Source organism: Apus apus, chromosome 6, assembly GCF_020740795.1.
Source record: "Apus apus isolate bApuApu2 chromosome 6, bApuApu2.pri.cur, whole genome shotgun sequence".
Lineage (NCBI taxonomy): Eukaryota > Metazoa > Chordata > Aves > Apodiformes > Apodidae > Apus > Apus apus.
In genome coordinates this window covers 7,958,375-7,980,211 of record NC_067287.1, presented here as the reverse complement: position 1 = coordinate 7,980,211, position 21,837 = coordinate 7,958,375, and the positions used below count along the sequence as shown (strand labels likewise).

The 21,837-nt window shown below is 37.8% G+C and overlaps 1 protein-coding gene across 3 annotated transcripts in view; it reads right to left on the bottom strand.

Annotated features, from left to right (window-relative positions):
* The window catches only part of NCKAP5 (NCK associated protein 5), a 373,160-nt gene that overhangs the window by 22,626 nt on the left and 328,697 nt on the right, over nucleotides 1–21,837 (bottom strand). For 2 of the 3 annotated variants that reach the window (XM_051623988.1, XM_051623987.1), the window contains 4 exons: nucleotides 11,265–11,579; nucleotides 8,943–9,079; nucleotides 6,765–6,894; nucleotides 3,757–3,944 (listed from right to left, as the gene is read on the bottom strand). In XM_051623988.1, coding sequence (XP_051479948.1) covers nucleotides 3,757–3,944; nucleotides 6,765–6,894; nucleotides 8,943–9,079; nucleotides 11,265–11,579 — 770 coding nt within the window. The remainder of the gene's footprint in view (nucleotides 1–3,756; nucleotides 3,945–6,764; nucleotides 6,895–8,942; nucleotides 9,080–11,264; nucleotides 11,580–21,837) is intronic. The other variant, XM_051623986.1, reaches the window with a different exon arrangement.

The following is a 21,837-nucleotide window of genomic DNA, read 5'->3' as shown; positions in this document are numbered from 1 at the left end:
TGTATGTGCAGCCAAACCAGCACCAAATTCTCTGATTTTTCCTTTTCCTGTATTTGCCCGCAAGCTCTAACATCTATTTGAATCACAAGACACCGTGATTTAATGTCCTTCAAGAACCACTTCTACAATGCATACAACCTCTGCTGTGCTGAATAAGGCTGTAACTTCACATCACACATGCAAGCCTCTTTTGTTAAATGAGCCCCCTGGTTAAACTGCTGATGTAGTTAATGTTGTAATTGTGACAGAAAATGTCAGATTTCTCAGGTATGTCATCAAAACTGAGGGAAAACAAGAGGATTTAGAAACTTGTGCTGGGTACCAACCCCTTCCATAAAGGATCTTTCTTTAAAGTGCTCATCAAGTCATGCCTTGAAATGCAAGCATGCTTTGATGGTGACTTAAATTGAGTAATATATAGGAACAAAAGAAAGCAAGAAGGGCTCTATTACAGAAAAAAACGTGTCAGATGGTTAAGGACAGAGAAGAAAACATTTTTCATGATGCTCTGGGATCATAAGGATGATTCAGAAAATAAAGTATTTGACCAACTCGCTTCCTTTTCCAAGGGAACAAAGACAATAAAAAGTCTTGTGTTGGTTCTCATTTGATCATAAAATAAGCTGATAAACAGTGGGTCTGGGTGAGGGAAATGTATCTTGTTTTCTGAATTCTTATAAAACAAAAACAAATTATTGAGCTTTTAAAGTCTAAGCAGTTAATTGAAATGCAAAGCACTTTTTCCTTGCAAAAATATGGTAGCAATCATGACTTCAGCAAACTGCTCAAGGCAGTATCAGTTACTGCTACAAGGAGGAGGACGAGCTCTTTGATGCAGGCCTCACTGAAGTTTCACTGAATTGGTGTCTCCCATGGGCTGGCTGCAGTGAACTTTGGATCAAGTGCTGCATAAGTTTTATTAAATCAGAAAAGTTGCTGTTAAAGTAAGATTAATGCCATTGGTACATACAAAAATAAATTTTCTAGCTTTCAAAATCCTACATGAGAAAAATACACCATGGATATTAATTTAAATGAAAGTTTTATGTCCACGATTCAATGCATTTTATTCCTTTCTTTGAAATTGTGACTTGTTTTTCTTGCCTGAAATTCTGCAGTGTTCAAAAGGATGACATTATTTCACAAAATGTTTCCCACATCAAAATAAATCTAACATCAAACTGGTGTTAGTGCCACAAGAATTTAACAAGGATGCTGTTTAAGATTTGGCAGATAAGAAAATCTAACAATAAATATTTCTGCTTGCAATGCATAAAAGCCTTTTTTGATTTCTTGTACTGTCCATACAGTGTCCCTTTCTCACAGTCCTTGCTCATTGGTTGTTTCCCTTCTGAAACTCTTTCTGTGCAGTATTTTTTTCCTGATAAAACTTGTTGTGTATATACTTTGGGGTTAATGCTGGTAAGTATGTTTGGTGAGGAGACAATTCAAATGACAGTAAGTCTGGGTTAGCAGAGCCTCCTGCCAGAATGCCTCATTAGAGCACCCAATCTGAAGGCACTGCCCTACTGGTGCTGTACAGTCCAATTTAATTGGGCCGAGGGACTGATACAGCACACTGCTCTTTTGACAAGCAGTGTAAACTCATTCTGTCCAACTTGACACCTGGTTGTTTTGGGTTTTTTAAAGGCTTCACACAGACCATTTGGGAATGAAATTCAAAGCACAGAGCATTTCCTTTTTCAGAATGTCAAATATTCTGCATGAAATCTGCATTTCCGCCCCCCTCAAAATTTATCTGTTTTTTTTTTTAGAGCTGTTGGTTATAAGTGCCTCAGTTTCTGGCATCCCCCAGTTTTGGGGTTTTTTTTTGTGGGTAACGTTCCAGATCAAACAGTTCTAATTTAAACAGACTGTCAGTCTTCTTGGGTTGGACAAATTACAGCTCAGAAACACTTGCCATGCTGGTTCAAACAAGGAGTTCAGGGCAACCTGCTTTTTCATGGTTACCGCTTCTCATTTGTCATTCTGAAAAGTTTAATACTAATAGGCAAATCTCTAGTGCTTTTTTGAGCTTCCACTGTTCACCGAGAGGCAAGACTGTTTTGAGAGCTGTTTCAGATCCTCAAAAAGTAATCTCAAAAGCCCCCCAACACAATGCATGAAAAATGCTAGTGCTGAGTTGTATCTGTTGCCCTTCTGTTTAACAATGGGTTTTTACAAAGATCCTAAGGCTCATTTAATGAGTTTTGTTTAAGTTCTGGTGCTGATGGAGCAGGCTGAAGAGATGTCATGTACAAGAAATGGACAAGAATGAATTAAAAATAGATGCAACTCTGTGACACTTTCCTATAGTAGAAACAAGTCTAAATGCTGTGTTAGTAGCAAAACACCTTGGCATTCACATGGCAGAACTGATTTTTATATCTTTTTATGGACACACATACATGCATACATACATAAGTCATCTCCCCTGCATAATTAAGCTATGAATTTCTAAATGTTCAAGATGAGGAATTAAGTGGATGCTCAAACTATTTTCCTTCATCTATCCTTCTTAATACTCTTCTGCTACCTTTTTTTCCCCTCTTTTCTTCTTCCCAACTAGGAAGCTAGATTCTTTAAAATTTTTCTATCTGATATGACCCAATTATACTAAAATTGAATAATTTTCTGGGTACTAGTGAAGTTTGGTTGACTGAGAAATGAAGCAGATACATTTCAGGATTTTTCTTTTGAAGTTGGTGAATCAATTTAATATTCAGTTAAGTGGGACTTTCATGCCAGAAGAACTGGAGTAAACAGGGGCATTGCCAGGTTGTTCCACACATTCCTTCTGCACATTTGGCCCAGATTCCTGCAAGCTGTAAGAGTCTAACTTTGGTTAATCACCTCTGAAGTTACAATGCACAGTGATTTTCTGAAGCTGAAAACTGGTGTCTGGGAAGAGATAAAAATTCTTTTTTCACTTATGAACTACACCATTATGCTACAAAACAGCAGCTCATCCATTATTTTCTGCTACCATCTTCGTTTATAGCGTAACATACCCAAAAAATGTGTGGAGCGCTACACCCAGAAACAAAAATGCTTCTATTTAAAAAGAAGAGCTGGGGAAAGAGACTGGACCTGGAGGCAAAACAATGACAGTGGGTTACGGCTGGGTGGCTCTATTCTCAAACCAATAGGTTTGCTAGAGCAAAGGAGTGAAACAAGTGAGAAGGGAGGGTAAGGGTGAGAGAAGGCATGAGAAAAGAGAAGAAAAAGAGCAGGTCGAGAAGTTGCTTTTCAGGGTTGAAAGACCCACCAATCAGATCAGAACTATCTTCCTCAAAATCGTGTTTTAAACCCTCAAATCAGGAGTCCCAGAGCTAACACCAAGTGTTATTTCAAAAGAGACAGCTGACTTCCATAGCATAGTTTGAATTTTTAGGAATTCTACTTCAGATGTTTAAAACATTTTCTACATGCTGTGCTATGCACATGATCTGACCATATGTGAAGGAGCAGCCTTAAATGATCAATTCTGTGTTTTCTAGCTACCCTTAAATTTCAACCCCTCTTTAATGGCAGAGTGCACTAGCCTGTCTCTGCTTGTCAGTTTTGGAATCTAATTCTGTGACAGGTGAGCATCACAATGTAACCTTCCTGTTCGAAAAATATCTAGATTTTACTCTTCTGCAGGTCAGGCTGTTTTCTCAAGTCTGCCTGTTTTTTTGTAGTCAATCAACACACTGAGGAAAAAACAAGAGGCAAATAAAAATGAGAAGTTATATAAAAATCACAGCAACTCACACTTGTGGTCTGCTTGCCCTTGCTGTCTTTACTGGAAGCTCCACTCAGCTGCTCAATTAAGCTGTAATGTGTTAATTGCTCAGGTCCATCCTCTCCAAAATGGCCATAGAGACTGTGCTGGTATAAATCCAAGATCGACATTGGGTTCCCCAGAAATGACTTTCTCTGATTTTGTTTTTCCTGCTCAGCTGTAAGAGATGTTAAAATAAAATCATTAGGGCATATTTAATCAATGAAATGCAGTCTACATACATTGTAATGTAATGTTACGATTTTTCAATGTATTTCAAATCATAGAATCGTTTGGGTTGGAAAAGACCTTTAAGATCATCAAGTCCAACCATTAACCTAGCACTGCCAATTCCACTGCTAAACCATGTCCCTAAGCAGTTCTGAAGTATCTGGAATTTAATGTAATCAAAGCATTATAATACTAGCTCCTAACTCCCCAATCAATGCATACACAGGAGACTGTTTATACTTCATATTCAAGGTGAAGGAGATGCTATGAGACAGCCAGAATTAATTTCCTTTCTTTTTAAATTATAGATGAGATGGTTATTTTGGGGGGATCGTTCTACTTATTTATTTGCTCTAAGTTCTCGTTTGCCTCTCCTAATAGCCTTCCATGACAGATGTGCTAAGTCCCTTTAGCAGGTCTTTCAGACTATATTTGATAACTCCTTCCTTTTAACTACATTTTTAGCTAATGAACACAGCAGTATAAAAATATACTAGTAATGCAAGAAACAGATCTTTGGGGTCCCTTCCAGTCTTAACCATTCTATGATTATACGATTTGTTATAGATGCTACTGTTACATAAGAACATTAGGAATAAAATCTCCGTTTCCAAAGTTCAAGGCTAAAAACTCATTCAGAAGATCAAAACCAAACCATAGAAATTCAGTGCAGCTTCATGAAAACACACAGGAGCTGGAGGCTTACATCATCATTAGCTTCTCTCCTCACACTTCTTGTTACACAAACTTCAACTCTACCGTATAACCTATAGGATTAGAAGAGCCTCTGCCTCCAGTGTCTCCAACAGAATCACACCTGGATAACACCTTCATGGAACTGGAAACAAAACATTTCCATGGTTGAAATGGAAGAACCTGGAATATTTGGCTTATTCCCTGCTATTCTACTGACCTTCCCTGTAGCATTGGGCAATGTACTGGGAGTCTCATCCAAAGCCCATTAAATCAGTGAAGGACTTATCATTGACTTTTAATAGCCTTTGCATTGGGCACACAAGTCTTTCAGTCTTTCTGTTCCCTGCTCATAAAAGGAAAATGAAAAACACTCCAACATTTTAACTGTGCAGCCAGGGAAAGCTCATTAATGTTTTGAGGACTCGTCTAATGAAATGAATTATCTATACATATGAAAATATTCTCTACGAATTGGTTTGCTGCAGCCTCTGCCTCAGCCTCATGTGGATATTTTGAGGTTATATCACTTGTGTGCATAAAGAAGCTAACATTTTTAAATACAGAATGTAATATTGTTATTAATAAGATATGAGAACTGCATTTATAAAGCACAGAACCGAAATCCTGACCATAAGGAATGACCATAGCAGAAACACATTTGCAATAATGCTTTATAATGTTCTTTTATATTTGTTTTATGAATTTTGGTCTTGTTGTTAGCCCAAAAGTTAGGCATATACATTAAATTAATGATTTGCCATGTAAAATAGTGACTTCAAGTCATGCTTAGGTATCATTAAATGTGGAATCTACTGCAATTGAGTACAACTGCTTGCACAGGATAAAAGCCTTTTTTGGCAAATTGTGATCAATACATTAAAAATGCTTATCTACCTCTGGCGAAACACATCTTTCTTGTTTTAGAACATAATTGGTAAAAAGCAAAATCTGTAAAAAGAAGTGCTTATGGGCTGAGATACATGACTTGAAGCATTTCATACAGATTAAAAATACAAATTATAGGAGTCATGTAAATAAACAATCCTAACTTCCTACTCTGCTCTCTCCCTGGTGGAATCACAAAAAATGGATTAGCTCTGAAAACGCCAAGTGTTGAAGCCCAGCTCCCAGCAGACACCAAAGAGCACAGTGTGTCTCTCCACAGTATCTAGCCATCCACGGCATTTTTAATGCGTTCACCACTGCGGTATCTAGGGTAGGTGCTGATCTCTGCTCCACCAGGCTCACTGCTCTGCAGAGGGTCACCACAAATCTGTAAATCACTCAAGTACTGCTGGAGCTGTCAGGGCATCAGTGGTGCTGAGACCTTGGCACTGGCCTTTGCACTCGCTGGAATTTATCTCCTGCAGGGAAGGCACTGGCTGAGGAGGCAAGGATGTGAGCCAGGCTGTCCTCCCTCCCCGAGGGCACACATCTGCACTGAGAGGTGGCCTGCAGCACAGCAAGCTGGTGGCCAAGACAAGACACCAATTTCTTGGGTTATTAAACACACAGAAAAACTATTATCTCAAGAACTTCACTTAATGCAGTTTTATCTACCAGAATTCAGTAAATTCCAAATTGCCACGAACTCTCACAAAAACGTCTGATACTTGAAAATGGCAACATATACATGGAGGGCAATGAGAGAGACTTCACTATGGCACCATAACCAACACCACCTCGACACAGACATGGCCTTGATCATTGGGTTATTTCAAATGGCTAATGTAATTTAAAATAAAAAAAGGGGGAAGCTGTCTTTATAGTCACCTTTTAAATTTTGCACTAATGTAACAGAAGACTTCTTCTTACTTACACTGCAGGGACTTAAGCATAAAACCTTGCAAGTTAAGTCCTGCTAGCAAAACCTGTGGAAATGAGGAAAAAAAAAATACACACATAGAATAAAAAGCAAAAAGTAATAAAAAGCTAGAGGTAAATTACACTGAAGTAAGATTGGGGGTTAGAAAGTGACAAGGAGACAGAAAGTTCAATGAAGGACATTATCTGCTGCTGAGTCAGAGTGGAGATTAGGGATATACATTTTCATGTACAAATTTTCAATTACCTTGTTTGTTGTTCTTTGTTAACTCTACAAAAGTCTCCTCTGCAGTTCTAAAATAATTTGTTTCATACTCTGGCTCCAGCTCAGTGTCACTGCTGCTTGCAGAATAAGTACACACTCTCAGAGCTCTGTCCTGTACAAATAAGGGTATTGCAATCATTTCAGATGCTGCATATATATATATCAAAATAATGCCCAAGATGGTATTAGGAGTGGAACATTTTATACTCATCATGCAGTATAAATGTTTAACTGGAAAAAAGTCTGCATTACCAGTTTAACTAACCATTTCTCCTTCAAGTAAGTAATCAGTCAGATGGGGGTAAATAACACATTTTTGTCCTGGTAAGTCTCCTCAGTTAGTCTGGCAGAGACAGTCCAGATTTTGTCATTTTTTTTCACTGCAACATTGTTTCGAAATCTTCCACCATTTTCAGTTAATTTCATCCACCAAGTAAAATTTTTAAATTTATCAAGTATGATTCATACAGTATATTTGTAACATATAAAATTATCACACAAAAAATGGTTTGCTGCAAGCAATTCTAAAGGCAATCAAGATTGCTAGTAGACAATACTAATCTTTTATATACCACTAAATCCTAAAGTCTTCCTAAATTAATGTCCCTTGTCTGGCATTTACATTACAGTACCAGAGAGCCCTGAATTCCCAGCTGATTCTTATCCTTTTTCTCTTCAGGAAGCAATACTAAGGATTTTCTTCTGGGAGTAAAGAAGAATGCTGACAGCTCTGGATAGCTTCTCATGATTGAAGGCCTGAAGGCCTAACCCAACTCAATACAATAAACCCACAACATGGGTATGGGAAAGCTAAGCCTGATAATGTCCAGTTAATGACATCTACAGCTGCCAACACCACCTACCACCCTAAGCCCAGTCATGCATCAGTGGCTCAGAACAGTTTTTAATTCTAATTTTCAAAGAGTTCTATTAATTATCCCATTTTCCAATCCCTGTTGCAGTTTTTAACTCATGCAGGACATCCAGTTGATAGTAAACACATACTTGAGATGGGACCAGACCTGAGGATACTTCCATGTATGCCCAACATGACCTGTAAAACTGGGAGACTGCAAGTCAACTGCACTCCTGGAGGCATTTAGACACACTCACAGGCCAGCTATGCCCACACTGTCTTTCTGCCTCTTAGGCAGACTAATAAGCAGTAATGCCTGTATCACGTGTTAAGATGGTTTTGTGACTGAAGAAGGCCAGTTGTGACTGACCTAAGGTGAACATCACACTGATGCAGTTGTTACTTGGAAGCCAACACTTCTGCACTGCAGAGGATTCACCACCAGTTTGTCAATGATATACAAGACAAGAAATTTTATCTGCTCCTGCTGTAAACATTATGAGCATGGACGATATAAAATTGCAAGATATCCCAGTCAGTAAATACATGGATAAAGCAGACATGTAGAGAAGTCATGCAACAAAATGTTTTGAGCCTCTTGTACTATAAGGCTTATTAGCTGGCAGTGTCTGACAATTTCCTTGCTTAACGCCCACTTTCCTGATGAAGTTTTTTTCTACCTTTGCTAACCTGCTGATCCTGTACTTCTCATGGGGCTTGACAGCCTGGCATTCCTGAATATGGGTAACTTGACAACCATCAGCAGTAGCTTTTACACTGGTATATGCATTTGCCTGTTGTTCTTTCTGCAGTTTTCATTAAAAGACTGAAGGACAGATAGGCCATTGCAGCGATTAACCAAAACCCCACAGAAACATGTAAGACAAGTTATTTTCCCTTTCACAGCAGTTTCACAGCACATCTGCTCAAATGCTCATACTACACAGCCATACAGACAAGGAAACCTAGGCCTGGGGGAAAAAAGGAAATCCGAATCTCCTGGAAAGGAAACAAACAAGAACGAGTTTTTGAAGACAAAAACAGGGCAAAAAGTCTTTATTTCCTTGTCTATAAAATGTCTGCAAGGATTTTAATTAAAACATGTTTGTAAACCATGAGGACAACATACCTTTGGGTGCTCTATTATTATTAATAATAAATAATGAGATGGCAAATGAAGGGCAAGAAAGTAAATGCAGCTGTTAGACTGCTAGTTACTCTTCCCACTATATTAAAAACATTCACTATGTCTGACTCTTTACACCACAATACATATTTAATAGATGACACTTCTGAACTTGTACCTTTGTTTTAGTAGTTTTCTTGGTGGTTCTCTCAGGAAGAACTTTTCTGTTTTCCACAGTTTCTTCAATATGCTCTAATGATGCAGGGGTCACAGAACTCGGTACCTGTTCACTTTGCTTTGCGACGCTAATTATTCCTGAATTATGAGAGACATAATTTACATTTTAGGTCTCATCAGCATCTTCATGACAGTGTTTCAATTATAATTCAGTAAAAACTGCAGGCAAGTCATGATACTTTCATTATGCCAAATAATATCTTACTACTCAAAGGAACAAATTACTAATTTACTGGAATAATTCTAACAACGACAGTGGCAGAACTTGACCCAAAGCCTTCTCCAGTTAACAAAAAAAGAGGAACGCATAGATTTAAATCCCTCTAATAGTTTTGAAATATATACTCTTTTACACAACAAACATAATTCAATAACCGCTCCTAGGCATTGTAGGATCTGCTTTGCTATTTTATGTTCTCAGAGAGAACAGTCTGTTAACATAAATGTAATTAGAAGTATTTTTCTCGCAGAAACTCTCAATCAGCTGCTTGCCTTATTTGCTATATTTGCACCATGCAAGATCGGAACATCAAAGAAGATATATGGTGCATATGAAATAAAGTGATAATTGTAATTTGGATGAGAAAGTGAGGGAGATAAGAACTGAATGAAAATACTCTAGTAAAGAATGAGCTGACCCCGCAATCTGATGTATACTAGTTTTTTTTAACATCTCTTCATGACAATTTAATTAAGATACAAACCTTACAAGGCTGGTGCAGTGAATATTAGCATTAAGATCAGGACAATCTTCCTGCTACTGACTTCTTATGAAGCAATTCAATGCTTGCAGTTTCTGTTCAATTTGTTATAATGACAGTGTTTAATCATGGACTCTACTCTATAGCCCACTGCTGAATTGAGGTCACACATGTGGCTATTCAAGCATGTAGCATATAATCTATAACTAAGATTTCTCTTCTGCATCCTTCTTAGCTGTACCATTAATTAACAGTACATTTCTTTAAAAAATACTAAGTATTAAAATATTTTTTATGCAGTTTTGATTTGAAACAAGCAGGGGAGTCTGCAATGAAGCATACACTGCATTTGCAGTCTATTATACCATCGCAATACTGCAAAGGGAGTATTGCCAAATCAACTAAGTTCTAAGATGTTCAGTTAGAATTCTTCTGTTAGGCATCTTATCAACATATAAAAGAGGCTTCTTTCCTCCTAGGCTCAATATACATTCTGCTCATTAGCAGAACACATTTGATGGCCTGAAACTAAGCTTAAACTTGATATTTAACCTTACATGCTAATTACATAGAATCTCTCTTACAGAGTGATACAGATTTATGCAAGTTAAACACTCACAACTTTTATAGGAGCAAGAAATACTTACGCTGACAAAGTGCTAACAACCATAACCCAAATAAATACAGAACATTGCATTTGCTCATGATAAAACAATACTGTTCTCTATTAAATCAATTACTTTTACTGGGGTTTTTGTAACATATCTAATATGCTGACTATGAAAAACTTGCTGTTATAAATGCTCTATGTAATGGTTTCTAATGTTACTGACATACATATTAGTAAATCAAGTATCTTCATATAACGTTCAGTGTGCATTTATAAAAATTTGCACAGGGTTTAATGGTATTATTTACTAATAAAAAATTATAATTGGTGCTTTGTTGAATTGCTAGTCCTTTTATCAATTTGTCAGCTTTTGTTTTATAGTTTAAACACACACGTATCTTTCAAGGGAGGCTAAGGGATTTTATGTTTGTCTATAGAAAAGTATTTGTATAATGTTGTAAAGCAGTGAGAGTCTTGTTGGAGGTCAAAGACATGTATTCATTGGGACAGAATTTATGCATTGAGGCCAAAACAGTCTTTAGTCCAAATCTGGTTTCAAAAGCAAGTCTTCATGAATATATCTTTTCTAAGTCACAACACGACTATGCTTTGTACCTTGCCACAAAGTCTGGTCCTGAATATTGCTGACCATCTGCTTCTTATTCAATTCCAATTTGAAGGCTGGCATATGTTTTTTCTTCCAAGTACTGTTTCTTTAGAAAAGGATTTAAGTACTTAACACATTTTTCTTCCTCAGATAAGCATTATGTGTAACAAAATTTCCATACAGTTCAGGTCACAAACTTGTTAACCTTACGCATTCATAAAAAGAATATCTTCTCCTCTGCATTTAACATTTCTGTTATCAATTGTCATTATTATAAGAGTTCTGCTGGTCAAGACAGACATCAGGGCAGAAATAATGAGATTTTCAGTGTAATTGACATTTTACCTGAGGAAGCTGGTTTGGGAAGGCGACTTTGAAAAGGTTGTATACCTTTAGCAGTCATGGCTGGATCAGATGTTGAGTGACTAATTGTGCTTTCCACAGACTCCTGGCTCTTAGCTGTTGAAGGCACTTCTCGCTCCAGAGTTTTGGCTTTTACTGAAGGAGCTGAAATAAGAACTTGCTCCGATCGTGCAAGGGCTTCTGTTTCCAAGGTCGAGTCCTGCTTAGAAATGTGTCGCCCTGTAGATCGGTTCCCTGAGTCTGGGAGGGGGAAGGTTCCAATCCCACTGTCCAGTGTCCTCATCTGGCAGCAAGACTCTAAGATACAGGAAAATTGTGTGATGGGGTTGGAGCTAAAGGTGTCGCTGGTATTTAAACACAGTGAAAGGGTCTATGGGAAAAACGGGCGTCTTCAAGGGAAAGTTTCAAGGAAAGAAAAACATTTTGCATGTTGTGAGTATGCTGATACCTGTCATTTATATGCTTTTGACACAATACATCTACCCAACTGAATACAATGAAATACCATTTTCTCAGAATCACAGAATTGTCAATTGGAAGGGACATCTAGTCCATCTCCCCCACTAAAGCAGGATCCCAGAGCACATTACCCAGGATTGCATCCAGGTGGGTCTTCATATCTCCAGAGAAGGAGACTCCACAACCTCCCTGGGCAGCCTGTCCCAGGGGTCCGTCACCCTCACCGTAACGAAGTTTTCCCTCATATTTAAAAAGAACTTCCCATATTCCAGCTTGTGCTTGTTGCTCCTTGTCCTGTCACTGGGAACTACTGAAAAGTCTGGCTCCATCCTCCCTGCACCCTCCCTTTAGATACTTGTAGGCATTAATAAGGTCTCCCCTCAGCCTTTTCTTCTCCAGGCTGAACAGTCCCAGCACTCTCAGCCTTTCCTCATAAGAAAAACGCTCCAATGCCCCAGTCATCTTTGTTGCCCTCTACTGGACTCTCTCCCTCAGTCCTCTGTCCCTCTTGACGCGGGAGACCAGAACTGGAAGCAATATTCCAGCTGTGTCCTCACCAGGGCAGAGTAGGAGAATGACCACCCTCAACTTACTGCCCACACTCTTCCTTATGCACCCCAGGATTCCATTTGCCTTCCTGGTGACAAGGGAAGGTACAATTACACTAACAGATGCCAGAACATTGAAACCAATCTGCTTCAGAGTTATGATGTAATAATTAATAAAATGGGTATGTCCTAGAAAGTGATTACAGGTGGAATTTTTAAATTATTTTGTTAGAAGGCTCACAGAGAGCCTGGAGGGGACCAGCGTGAGGACTTGAGTAGCATAATGTATTTCTTCCTACATAAACCCACACTCCACAAAAGTCTGGCCTCTCCAGGCTTTTTTTTTTCTTCATTGTTTCTCTTACAAGATTATGTCTATAAAAATGCATCACTTCGTCTTTCACAAAACTAAGATCTACAGAATTTCTTAGAGGTAGCCACCTCTCAGAGCATCCTTAAAAGCATGGGATAGCAACAGCCATGCTTTTTGTTTACCTTGTTACACTCTGGTTCTACACATCCCATTACCATTTTGGGTAAGCATACGCTTTCCAACACAATGCCAGCAGGGCTACCTTAAGTACTTGGTTTGGAAACAGTATGGTCACACACAGCCCTTCAGCTAATTCATCCTACTGAAAAGGTGCTCTACTAACCATGGAACTGAGAAAGATGCAAGTGTAGATACATGCACATTGCTATCCCAGCAGCAAGAATGTAACAGCACCGCCCTGCCATACCCATTTCCAGAGACCTGACTTTTGTTTGTATAATGAGCAAATGATATAAAAGGGACTATGATGGCAAAGCCCTTCTTAGAGCTATGAACACCAAGGAGGGAACTTCAGCACCAATGTTTGGAAAATGAGCATAACTTAGGTTAAATGTCTGGAAACATCCCTTGACGGTGAGATCTTCAGTCTGTGGCAGACACTCCCAAAGGAAGTAAAGGATTTTCCCTTGCTTTGAACAATTTAAAGCTACCCTGGATAAAAGATACACTGCACTGAACAACTGTACTCTAGCAGGAGATGCTGAATATGACCCAATATATCTTTTCCATCTCTATTTTCTATGTTCCTCAGTATTGATTTTTTTTATATCTATTCGTAATTTAAGCCTGTTGTAGTTAGCAGTCCTCTGTCAAGTCATTTTCCTTATTTTTCCTCTGTAGTGTTTCCAGTTCTCTCAGAAATTCAGAAATATTTCTCCTCTACCAGCTTTGCCTGTTTGTTTGTGAAATAAGAACATTAAGATGGTCATTTTCTGTTAATATCTTAAACTCAGTGGGCCTTATTTGATAGCAAGTAAGAAATTACCTACAGAGAAATTAAATGTTTCCTGATTCTTGTCAAAAGAGGAACAGTCTATTATTTTCATGCTCCTCATTACCTTCTCCTTGTCATTACCTTCTCCTTGTCACTCAAGATCAAAGAAAGACTGAAATCCATGCTGAGCACACTGACCTCACAGGGCCTAGCTGAGCTGCAACTGCAAAACCAACTATCTTTTTAAAGGGCAACAAGTGACTGATTTCTCTCAGACATACACTGCATCCCAATTAATCTCTCCGTAGGCAAAAGAAGACCAGGTGTGGAAGCCATGGCTTTCTTAGCACTCTAAGAAATGAAAAATCAGTCTCTTCTAATTATGACAAGAAAACTAAGGAGATTCAGAACTTAGAGAAAACAGCAAAGCCAAGTCTTCTGCTCAGGATGAACTGGAAGATGAACACTATTTTATCTGCTAAGGTCATGTTTCCTAAATTGACAGAAGGATTTGTTTTGCCCACTGTTACCCTGTGTGTGTCTAGGAACTGACTATGGAAACAACAGCATAAAATCAAGGGAAATTAATACCAAGGGCCATAATTCCAAGAAAACAGTCTCCTGATGTTCCCAAAATAATTGGGAGAGCAATAAAGGAGCAGACAAAGAGTGGCACGCTTACTTAAAAGATAAAATAATTTCAATCAATTATAGTCTTTCTTTATAAAGATTTTATCCATGATAAAGGGAAAACCCCAGATGGAAAATTTTAAAAACTGCTCCCTAATTTTTAGTTCTGACCAGCTACAAAAGGGCCTGGCTGTCAAAGTGCTTAAAGCTCATCAGCTACCTCTGTGACACTTTAAGACAGGGTCTGGAAAAATCCTGTTACTCAACTATGTTGAGCAATCCTCTAAAACCTAATCCTACATTCACAGAGTACACCACAAAATTCTTCATGGATGTTAATAAAAGTAACTAATTCACCCCTGAAGTTACATTATACAAACACAAAAGTATCTCTCAGAAGAATTTGTATTACTGAATGTATGAATATATATTATCTTGTGCCAGTTTGAAACTTTTATGAAGCAACTGCAAAATAAAAAAACCACGTTCTACATCTCAGTGACAGCTTTCAAACCAAACCGTTCATGGCCCATCTGATTTCATCAGTTGCACTGACACTTCAAATGACAGTTATCAGCAAAAGCTGCACAAGCCTACATAATGAAAATATGTAAAAGTTAAATCTCTGATGCTGCAACAGTACTACTGAAGAGATGAAAAATGAATTCTGTAAAACATTAAAGCCTGAAAAGAGTTATATATGACCTTAATAGCTTTTGCTTGGAAATTTTTCCTGGCACACGAGCCAAATTCCTTGACTGATTCTGGGTTTTTTTTGCCTCTTTTTCTGCCAGGGAAGAAAGAAGCTCATGCAATGCTATTAGTTTTTACAGTGGACACAGACAGACTAACCATCTGCCATTTCACTGAACAGACTAGAATCAAACATCTGAAATACTGAAATAGCTCCTTCACCTTCCATCATGTAGATTTGAGTCTTGGCAGAAAACAAAGTCCCTGGAAGTCCTACTGTGGAGGAAGATTTCTCAAAAGAGAAAACAGAAATAAGGAAGGATTTAGAGAAATTTTTTGGAGATCAAGATACTCCTTAATGCATGGGAATCTTTTGATTACAAGGGTAAAGAACTTTGTGGCCAATCTGAGGAAGACCTTTAATGTTGAGAAGCTTCTCAGCCACTAAGCAAAAAGGAGTTAATACTGCATAGAAAGTTTTCTCAAAGTTTGTTGATATCCCTACTCGTAAAAAAATTTCAGGTTTAATATTTTCACAGGCAAGGTGATCATGCAGTTCATGGCCTACATCACTTGGACAACATGATCATTTGTGCAGTTGGACAGGTTTTGTCATATTCCAAAATCACTGATGTTTCATCACAGTTTTCTGGTGTCAATAAACCACTGAGATCTCTTCAGCATGGAGTCAGCACCCAAATTAGATGTGAGTAAAAAGGATCTTCGTGCACCATTCTGACAGTATGGACAAGAGGAGAACAGAAAGGGGATATTCAGGATGGTAGGTATCAGGAATTCTAAAAACGAGTTAATCACTGATGAAAATTACAATAGCAGCTCCTTCTGTAGGTTTTTTACACGTTCCTCCAAAATGCAAAATTTAAAGAGTTAAAGTAAACACAGTCTACTGACCATAACTGACAACCTAGAATTCATTACAATATTTTAGGGCATTCTCCTGAGCCAACTTAAGAACGCAACTTAAATATCAGCAACAGATCATGAAAACTAATTATTTTTCAGCTTTTCAGATTTCTTCTGAAACATGCCACAAACACACCACCTCTAGCTCAGGAACTACCCTTGGTAGAGATCCCTGGAGACTGGGAGAGAATACCCAGCAAAGCTGACTGCTGACTTTGCCTTTGTGTTCCTTCATAGGCTTTGGTATCAGTCACTCTCTGAGTGCTAGGAGTTCTCAGTCTGAACTGGTACCATGCTGTTTTATGTTGTTATATAGCACCCTTGTCTGGTACTCTTTTTATACAACAAATGTAAAAGGAAAATCAATTTTCAGGAAAAAAAAGGAAACATAGAACACCTACTATGAAGGGAATTGCTTGCAGCAAAACACAGGAATCACAGAAGCACAGACTCACTGTGGTTGGAAAAGACTTATAAGATCATCCAGTCCAACCACTACCTAACTCTACCTACCATTACCCTAGCTCTACCAAGTCCAGTGCTTTAACTGTGTCCCTCAGCACCACAGGTATACATCTTTTAAACACCTCCAGGGATGGTGATTCAACCACCTCCCTGGGCAGTCTATTCTAGTATTTAATTATCCTTTCAGTGAAAAAGTTTCTTCTAATATCTCACCTAAACCTCCCCTGGCACAACTTGAGACCATTAAAGAAACATGGGTCCAGCTTCCCTCAGGCCAAGTTCTACAATGATTGTTTCAACAGGGTGGGTATTACTTAAAATAAGCAATGGAGCAGAATCTGTCCCACTTTCAGATTAGGTACATGTTAGTCTTTCTAAAGTTGAACTTCTGTAAAGCTATATTGAGTCCTATAACATACCCAAGACATTTCACTAATATCACACAATATAAGATGTGAGGTGATGACACAGCTTTTAAACACAGGTTCTGATGCACATTTCTTCAAAAATGTGAAAAGATACTTATACTAAGGGGGATATAATGTCAAGTTATTGTAAAGAAATCTTTAACTGAGTAACTCAAGAGTATTTCAAAATGTTTCCTCAGGTAAAGAGTCACATTCTAATAAAGTATTTTTATGTTGTATGTTAAAGAGTTTCACAGATGCTTAGTCTATTAACAAGTCACATATCCATCTGTCTTTCTTTACATAAGGACTTATACTTTTAAGAAGTCTATATATTCATCCACGGTTATTTTGACTGTCTAGTTAAAACAATACTTGAGTTCTATGATGATGCTTAAATTATATAAAAAAAAAAATTACAGAAGCCACAAGATTCACAGTTTTGCCCACAGAGCCAAAATAATGCAGCAATTCTATTAAGCCAGTATATGGTCTTATGCACACACAAAAAACCCACTCAAAATGGTCAGGTAATTCAATCAGTTTGAACTAAACATAATAAGAGGAGACATTTCTGGATGTGGACATACACAGAAGCAGGTCCTGAGAGGAAATAATTATAGGGCCTAACATATTTTAAGTAAAGTTTTGCCTCTCTTCCAACTTGTGCCACATCTGACAGAAGGCAGCTGCCTCTCCGTGCTGCTTGACTGGATCAGGATTTCCAGAAGTAGCTCAATAACCTCAGCCATTCCCTATCAGGTAACATCATGATGTTAGTAATGAAACATACTGATGGGTACCAGATGTAAGTACTGCTAACAGACACTATCTCTACTGCAAATGACTGGCACAAACTAACAGCTTCTATTTGGAGATGGCAAAGTTACAGAAGTGTGCATGCTATTTAGCATTGATGGACAATCTATCTTAACATCAACAAAGAGGATGACTGTAGTTTAGGTTGAAAAGATCACAGGTAGTTCTGCTTAAATCAGGCTTTCTATGTAAAATCGTGGTAGCACAGGGACATACTTTCTTTCCAAGAAGCCTCCCATCTCATGAAAAATGTACAATTCTCCCGTGCTCACCACTACAGCTGGTTTAAGCTCTTCCTCACATAAATTTTCAAGTTTTGGCCTAAAAAGCTGTACATGATTGACACAAATTTCAGCTGAAAAGTTTGAGCACCACCAAAATTTTCCACAGAAAGTAGACATTTTTAGGAGAAAGAAAAAAAGTCAGTCAAAAATAGCTCTATATCAAGAACAGTTTCACTGGGAAATTTCCAACAAGCTGTTTTCAGAACCTCAGAATCACTTAAGCCTCGAAAGAAGGTTTTGAGAGATATGGAAGATTGAATGGGCTTTCTACAAGGAGTATCTAGGGCACTAAAAACAAAAGGGCATAACTCCCATCAGTAAAAGAATACACAAATTCTAACAAATTACCTTTATTTGCATCAGAGTGTTCAAGACTTCCTACTAAGCTGACACATGGTACCCGAGAACGTGTAGTTGTTTTCTTCTGAAACATAAAGGGACTATAATATTTCTAGTATTTTGAAACATGCCAAATTATTAGTTAATGCTGTTTCTTTTTTTTCAGAATAATATTTCAAACATAAATAGGTCTCTGCAAAATTGCTGTATTAGTTAATAAACATCTTTAAGCTACATGTGGCATTGGCAGGAAGAACTTAAACTACAGATGGCAAAACAGATCTCTTTATTTGCACATCCTTCTCTTCATCTGCAATGCTAAAGCAACCACCAAAAATGAATGTATTTCTGCCAGATCAATGCCAATTTTAAATAGATTATTCCTTCTGAGTTTACACCATAATTTGATCCAATTAGTCAAAGATTAATGCCTTATTGTTTTCTATATGGATCTGGAGAAGAAGTAGTATGCAAAACTAAGAAAATCCAAAAGCTATCCTAGGTAAAACTAGGAAAGACCCACATTTTCACAGCCCTGATACATCCATGGCTACTGGCCTGGTGAAATGGAATTATTTCTAATGTACATAAAGGAAGGGTAAATAGGAAGAGGACTGCGTAGTATATTTTCAAATGATGGATCTAAACGTGCACTTCATTCATGGCTGCTTGAAACTGGGATTTCAATCTATGCTTATTTTTAATAACAATATAGTGACAAGCACAATAAAGACACATTTTACCAACGTATTCAGTGTTCTTTCTATTGCTTCTTCCTAGTGAAGCTCTTTTTTGCAAACCCCACCAACTTCAATATGTCATTCATCAACTAGTTTGACAGTTGTCTTCACAGTTTTCTATGACCACAATCTCATCTTTGAAATGTATTTTCTGCGTTGAAACAGATAATTGCTGCCTCATTTTAATTCCAGTCCCAAAATTCTACTCGTAAGTCAAAAGATTAGTTTTAATTAATAATGAGTACTTATCTTGTACTCCAATTTGGCAGTTACCTATTGATTGTATTTTTTTGCTGTTAAGTGCTTCCCATCCTCCTACCAGGCACTTAGATCCATCCCTTCTTGCATGCTTGGAAAGAATGGTGGCAACCTACTTAGAACAGGTTTGCTACAGAGAATAGAACCTTAAATGAGTTGGGAAAATAACTTGGATAATTCTTGGAATTTTCTACTCCATACCTCTCAGTGTCTATTAAAGACAAAGGTCTGTATGCAGCTTTCAGCTGTGGAAGTTCCACCACCAATGACGTGGGGAATTCTCTCTGTATTACACTGCTACACTTTTTTTTCTAAAAAGGTACTTACTGTTCTCAGGCAACAGGATATTAGAAATAGATACAATTTTAGTCCTACTAGAAAAGAAATACTGAGATTTACAATCCATGTGAAGTGCAACTTTAAGGCTTTTGCAAAAGGTAATTAAATGCAGTTCTGCTGCAGCCTGGCTGTCAATGAGGCCAGCTTAGAAACCCTCTGTGAAGTTATCCCTCTTCTTTTTTGGCTGTATGTCCCCCTTTGGTTTTACCTCTGCACTTGCCAATCAGCCTTACAGATTTGCAACTATTTTTAAGAAATCTTTGCGGATGAGTAACAGTTGGGAAGAAAGAGAAGTCCTCCCATGTGATGGAAAGGTTTGAATCCAAGGTGAGCAACAGATCTGCCACAAAGCAGAAATGCAGTTTTTCCAGGCTTTTTCACTGAGCAAGAATAGCCTTCAGTTTCCCTTAGTACCCTGCAATGGAAAGGTTGGGAGCTAACAGTTGCACCTGTGTAAGGAACATCTTACTGGGGATTGCTCATTCAAGGCATCGATGGATGCTTGACTTCATTTGCTGTTGTCTAACAGAAAACACATCTTTCAGCTCTCAGAAGTTGTACCAGTAAGTAGCAAAGGCCAAGAAAGGACTTTTTATTAATTACCCATTTGCTAGCTAAGGGCTGCCTCACCCATGCCTCTTCCATATAACGACAGGCCTATCTCTTTCTCTGTGCCTCAGTTCTTCATATTAAAACACAGAAGTAATCATATCTTCCCATTGCACAGTGGTATCACGAGAATAAAGAACTTAGGTGTTTGGCAACCAGTATATAACCAACCTGCAATCATTTGAATGAATAATGCTTGTGTACCTTTGCTCTGGCTTCTTTAGAGACTGTTCAGGAATTAAAAGCAAGCTGCAAAACACTTGCAAGAAGCATTGTTATTTTTGCTAATATTATTAATAACAAAAATTATTAGCTGGCTTAACTTTAGTTTAGGAATAATTGCATTAGACTGCAGTTCCAAAAGGGAAGAGGTCACACACGTAGCATCCGAGACACAGGGGCTGCACACGGTGCCCAAGGGAGCATTTGCTGCTGGTACTTGGCTGCTCCACTCAGGGTTTCTGTTCACTGACTAGTGCATTTGAGGCATTTAAGGATAACAGCATGGAACCACTTATAAATTGGAGTTTGGTTTCACTCACATTGAGATACTTACTTTGATTTTCTACTCCCAACAGATAAGACTAGTGATAGCGCTTTAAGCGTAACTACTGTCTCTGGTAAACACAGACCCATATGTAAGTGCATAGGAAGCTCTGGGTTTTGCAAATGCACAGGAGAATATGCTGTATTTGTTTTAATAACATCGCTGCTTTTTGTTTATTACTACAAGAAAGGACTGAAATTAAAGCCACATGAATATTAAATGAAACTTTAAATAATTTATTTTTAGCTCTGCCCTGCAGATGGCTTAAGGGTATTACTAATAAACAGTTACAAATATACATGCACACCTGAAACAGACTGATTTTATTTCTTAATTAATGAAGTGAAAACTTATTAACAGAGTGAGCACAGAGAGCTTTGAGTAACTTTAGGTGAACTATAATCTTTCCATTTCAGTACTCAAATTCAGCTCCTCCAAACCAGCTGAATCACTGTGAAACTTAGTGCATGGAAGCAGGAGCTTCTAAGAAACCACCATGACTTAAAGTCAGAGGAATGAACAGAGACTGTTTTCAGGAAGTCTATTTTTTGAAATAAAATAATAAAAAAAGGAACACAATGTTACATAGTGTTTCAAAAACACCATTAGAATGACCATTTTGAAACAACATATTGGACCTCTTTGCATGTTAAAGGTAGGAAGTAGGGAAATTATTCACTATAAATATATTTGTTGAGTTCTATTTATTTTCCTCACAGTCCAAACACTGAGAAATTCTCAAGTTAACCTAGTATTAAAAACACTGCACTAACTTTATAGGTATTATTTCTCTAGTGTAGTGATTTTTTTGGTTTTTAGAAGAGCCTGTTTATCTATGATATGCTATGATGTTTTGCATAATCCAATGTCAACAATGCACATCTCTAACTGAAGACATGAATCAAAGCTCCTTAAACTCAATTAAAAATGGCCAAGACAACAACAAAATTAGGAAGAGGCATCCTATCTTCAGAGTGAGAATTTGGTAATGCATATGCCAATATAGCTCCAATATAACTGATAATTCAGGTGAAAAGGTATTTTTAGTAAAAATTATACCAGATGTAATTGTAGGAAAGGAGTACAAAATCCACGTGAATGCAGTTGAAAGAAATGTTTAAAATAACTCAACACATGCTAATTCAAAATGCTTTTCGGTTTGCTCCCTCGTACTTCAGGTATACTATTACAGCTAATAGGAAATGCATGACTGAAGCTCCATATAT